The following is a 5,228-nucleotide window of genomic DNA, read 5'->3' as shown; positions in this document are numbered from 1 at the left end:
AGAGCAGTGTGTGTGTGAGATTGGACAGAAAACAGTGTGTGTGTGTGTGTGTGTGTGTGTGTGTGTGTGAGAGAGAGATCAGACAGAGAGCAGTGTGTGTGTGTGTGTGTGTGTGTGTGTGTGTGTGTGTGAGAGAGAGATCGGACAGAGAGCAGTGTGTGTGTGATATCAGTGTGTGTATGTTTGTAAATAAGATTGGACAGAGAGCAGTGTGTGTGAGAGAGATCGGACAGAGAGCAGTGTGTGTGTGTGAGAGAGATCAGACAAAGAGCAGTGTGTGTGTGTGAGAGAGATCAGACAGAGAGCAGTGTGTGTGTGTGTGAGATCGGACAGAGAGCATTGTGTGTGTGATAGTGTGTGTATGTTTGTAAATGAAATTGGACAGAGAGCAGTGTGTGTGAGAGATCGGACAGAGAGCAGTGTGTGTGTGTGTGAGAGAGATCAGACAGAGAGCAGTGTGTGTGTGTGTGAGAGAGATCAGACAGAGAGCTGTGTGTGTGTGTGTGTGTGTGTGTGTGTGTGTGTGTGTGTGTGTGTGTGTGTGTGTGAGAGAGAGATCGGACAGAGAGCAGTGTGTGTGTGATATCAGTGTGTGTATGTTTGTAAATAAGATTGGACAGAGAGCAGTGTGTGTGAGAGAGATCGGACAGAGAGCAGTGTGTGTGTGTGTGAGAGAGATCAGACAAAGAGCAGTGTGTGTGTGTGAGAGAGATCAGACAGAGAGCAGTGTGTGTGTGTGTGAGATCGGACAGAGAGCATTGTGTGTGTGATAGTGTGTGTATGTTTGTAAATGAAATTGGACAGAGAGCAGTGTGTGTGAGAGATCGGACAGAGAGCAGTGTGTGTGTGTGTGTGAGAGAGATCAGACAGAGAGCAGTGTGTGTGTGTGAGAGATCAGACAGAGAGCAGTGTGTGTGATAGTGTGTGTATGTTTGTAAATAAGATTGGACAGAGAGCAGTGTGTGTGTGAGATCGGACAGAGAGCAGTGTGTGTGATAGTGTGTGTATGTTTGTAAATGAGATTGGACAGAGAGCAGTGTGTGTGTGTGTGAGAGATCGTACAGAGAGCAGTGTGTGTGTGATACTGTGTGTATGTTTGTAAATGAGATTGAACAGAGAGCAGTGTGTGTGTGTGAGATCGGACAGAGAGCAGTGTGTGTGTGATAGTGTGTGTCTGTTTGTAAATGAGATTGGACAGAGAGCAGTGTGTGTGTTGCTTTGTTGAGACAATATTCATTGTTAAAAGCACTATACAAATAAAAATGTATTGTGTGTGAGAGATCGGACAGAGAGCAGTGTGTGTATGTTTGTGAGTGAGATCGGACAGAGAGCAGTGTGTGTATGTGAGATCAGACAGAGGGCAGTGTGTGTGTGTGTGTGTGTGTGTGTGTGAGAGATTGGACAGAGCAGTGTGTGTGTGTGTGTGTGAGATCGGACAGAGAGCAGTGTGTGTGCGCGAGATCGGACAGAGAGCAGTAATACATATAATACAGATGTGTAAAACAGCTGTGAGACCTCGTCTGGTGAAATGATGAGTTTAAAGTTGAGTAGATCATCCTGATCAGGGAAAACGATCTCACACGTCTTTGGGAGATTCAGCTCATTAATATCTGAGAGAGAGAGAGAGAGAGAGAGAGAGAGAGAGAGAGAGAGAGAGAGAGAGAGAGAGAGAGAGAGAGAGAGAGAGAGAGAGAGAGAGAGAGAGAGTTTTTATCATCATCAAAAAAGTGAAATTGGCCACACACACACACACACACACACAACCTGAGTGACCTGAAACAGTCTGATAGGTTAGTAGTGGTGATGTAATGGTTTTCAGAGCCTCTGATTGGTTGGTGGTGATCAGTAGGAGGTTATTATGAGTATCCCTGTGGCTTTTACCAAACAACTCAACAAACCATGAACATTTGTACAATATAAAGATCTGGAGAGCACAGACACGGTGGTGTTCAGCGACACACTTTTTGATCTGAAATGTTTCCCTGAACCCTAAAGGAACAGAGGAACCTAAAGGAGATATCAGGTACTACAGTCAGTGCAGCCTCCATTTAAGTCACCATGAACTGAACTTCAGAGACACGAAGGAGGAGACACACAATACACACATACTCTCCAAGTGTGTTCACACCTGGGGACAGGTGTGTGTGTGTTTCCTAACTCTGAACAGAAAATCGATCTGCTGATCCAGGGTTCAGTGTGTTTCTCAAATATCCCTACATTATACACAATTATCTTCATCTCTCTCTCTCTCGCTCTCTCTCTCTTTCTCTCAAACACAGTAGAGTACAGAGAGGGTGTACAACACGCTGTGGTGGAGCTCAGGGTTAGAGATGGAGAGGAACACGCTGTGGTGGAGCTCAGGGTTAGAGATGGAGAGGAACACGCTGTGGTGGAGCTCAGGGTTAGAGATGGAGAGGAACGCGCTGTGGTGGAGCTCAGGGTTAGAGATGGAGAGGAACACGCTGTGGTGGAGTTTAGGGTTTGAGATGAAGAGGAACGCGCTGTGGTGGAGCTTAGGGTTTGAGATGAAGAGGAACACGCTGTGGTGGAGTTTAGGGTTTGAGATGAAGAGGAACGCGCTGTGGTGGAGCTTAGGGTTTGAGATGGAGAGGAACGCGCTGTGGTGGAGCTCAGGGTTTGAGATGGAGAGGAACGCGCTGTGGTGGAGCTCAGGGTTTGAGATGGAGAGGAACGCGCTGTGGTGGAGCTCAGGGTTTGAGATGGAGAGGAACGCGCTGTGGTGGAGCTCAGGGTTTGAGATGGAGAGGAACGCGCTGTGGTGGAGCTCAGGGTTTGAGATGGAGAGGAACGCGCTGTGGTGGAGCTCAGGGTTTGAGATGAAGAGGAACGCACTGTGGTGGAGCTCAGGGTTTGAGATGGAGAGGAACATGCTGTGGTGGAGCTCAGGGTTTGAGATGGAGAGGAACGTGCTGTGGTGGAGCTCAGGGTTTGAGATGGAGAGGAACGCGCTGTGGTGGAGCTCAGGGTTTGAGATGAAGAGGAACGCGCTGTGGTGGAGCTCAGGGTTTGAGATGAAGAGGAACGCGCTGTGGTGGAGCTCAGGGTTTGAGATGGAGAGGAACGCGCTGTGGTGGAGCTCAGGGTTTGAGATGAAGAGGAACGCACTGTGGTGGAGCTCAGGGTTTGAGATGGAGAGGAACGTGCAGTGGTGGAGCTCAGGGTTTGAGATGGAGAGGAACGCGCTGTGGTGGAGCTCAGGGTTTGAGATGAAGAGGAACGCGCTGTGGTGGAGCTCAGGGTTTGAGATGGAGAGGAACATGCTGTGGTGGAGCTCAGGGTTTGAGATGGAGAGGAACGTGCTGTGGTGGAGCTCAGGGTTTGAGATGGAGAGGAACGCGCTGTGGTGGAGCTCAGGGTTTGAGATGAAGAGGAACGCACTGTGGTGGAGCTCAGGGTTTGAGATGGAGAGGAACATGCTGTGGTGGAGCTCAGGGTTTGAGATGGAGAGGAACGCGCTGTGGTGGAGCTCAGGGTTTGAGATGGAGAGGAACGCGCTGTGGTGGAGCTCAGGGTTTGAGATGAAGAGGAACGCGCTGTGGTGGAGCTCAGGGTTTGAGATGAAGAGGAACGCACTGTGGTGGAGCTCAGGGTTTGAGATGAAGAGGAACGTGCTGTGGTGGAGCTCAGGGTTTGAGATGGAGAGGAACGCGCTGTGGTGGAGCTCAGGGTTTGAGATGGAGAGGAACGCGCTGTGGTGGAGCTCAGGGTTTGAGATGGAGAGGAACGCGCTGTGGTGGAGCTCAGGGTTTGAGATGAAGAGGAACGCACTGTGGTGGAGCTCAGGGTTTGAGATGGAGAGGAACATGCTGTGGTGGAGCTCAGGGTTTGAGATGGAGAGGAACGCGCTGTGGTGGAGCTCAGGGTTTGAGATGAAGAGGAACGCACTGTGGTGGAGCTCAGGGTTTGAGATGGAGAGGAACGCGCTGTGGGGGAGCTCGGGGTTTAAGATGAAGAGGAACGCGCTGTGGTGGAGCTCAGGGTTTGAGATGGAGAGGAACGTGCTGTGGTGGAGCTCAGGGTTTGAGATGGAGATGATCTGTATAAACCCTAAAATCTCCTGGAACTGAAAATAAAAGTAAAGCCTGATCCTAGTCCTTCACTAACACACAGTAACTCTCAATGTTCTACAGAAGAACACGCTTCTGAGCCGCAGTGTGACGAACAGAAGATGTGAGATCTCAGAACACTTTACACTGTGCTGATAAACTCTGTAAAAACATCAGTGTCTCCTGTCAGGAAATGATCGAGCCGGTTAGCATGTTAGCATAGCACAGCTCCGTGTTCCTCTAAACAGATCTTTTCATTTACACTTAGTTTCTACATGTTCCACACCACAGCGTTACAGAACCACTGCATGTCCGAACCCCTCCCGAGCCGAGCCGAGCCGAACTGTACTGATTAGCCGGGATCAGTGCTAACGGCTAGTGTTAGTCAGTGAGCTAGCTGCGCCTGCGCGGTATCGGTTCGGTTCGGTAAGAATATCGTGATAAAGACAGTAGAGCTGTAGGACACTGGAGTTCTAACCGAGAGCCGGTGTGTGTGTGGTGTTCCGGGTCTGTCCCGGGAGAAAGGGATAAACCCCCGCACGTACACCGGGACGGGGGTCTGGGAGAGAGTTAGCGGGGTTGTTGCTAACTCTACCGTACCTTTCTGTATCCGCAGCTGGGCCGCGCTGGCTTTCTTTCCCCCGGCCCCGGTTCTGTTTCCCCCCGCAGACTCCTCATCCTTCTTCTGCTGCTTCAGAGAGAACAGTTTAATCATGTCTCTCTCTTTCTCTCTCTCTCTCTGTGTGTGTGTGTGTGTGTGAGTGTGAGAGAGAGTGTGTTCTCCTCACAACACTAAGCTAATGCTAATGCTAACCCCCTCTCTCACTCACTCACTCACTCTCTTACTGTGTGTGTGTAGGTGTATGAGAGAGTGTGTTCTCCTCACAACACCGAGCTAATGCTAATGCTAACGCTCTCTCTCACTCTCAGCGAGCGAGAGTGTGTGTGTGTGTGTGTGTGTGTGGCTGTAGTGTGACGTTGCAGTGCTGTGACACACTCCGAGTCTCTGACTGTTTCTGCGTGTTTGTATGTGTAGCTGTTTGTATTCCTATGTGGTAGACTGTCTGTCTCTCTTTCTACCTGTCTGTCTATTGATCTTTTTTATCTGTTTGTCTGCCTGTCCAGCTCTCAGTCAGTCTGTCTCTCTCTGTCAGTCTGTCT

The 5,228-nt window shown here is 49.8% G+C and overlaps 1 protein-coding gene across 1 annotated transcript in view; it reads right to left on the bottom strand.

Annotated features, from left to right (window-relative positions):
• ube2m (ubiquitin conjugating enzyme E2 M) overlaps positions 1 to 4,933 on the bottom strand; it is a 7,246-nt gene extending 2,313 nt beyond the window's left edge. Inside the window, exons 1-2 of the mRNA XM_083524239.1 lie at positions 4,668 to 4,933; positions 1,516 to 1,610 (exon numbers count right to left, since the gene is read on the bottom strand). Of these exons, the coding sequence (XP_083380365.1) occupies positions 1,516 to 1,610; positions 4,668 to 4,782 (210 nt within the window). The 5' untranslated portion in view covers positions 4,783 to 4,933. The remainder of the gene's footprint in view (positions 1 to 1,515; positions 1,611 to 4,667) is intronic.
• Positions 4,934 to 5,228: the final 295 nt, after the last annotated feature.

The sequence above is a fragment of the Silurus aristotelis genome (assembly GCF_946808225.1).
Source record: "Silurus aristotelis genome assembly, chromosome: 21".
In the NCBI taxonomy this organism is placed as follows: Eukaryota; Metazoa; Chordata; class Actinopteri; order Siluriformes; family Siluridae; genus Silurus; species Silurus aristotelis.
The sequence above is the reverse complement of the archived record's forward strand: the minus strand, read 5'-3'. Positions and strand labels throughout refer to the sequence as shown.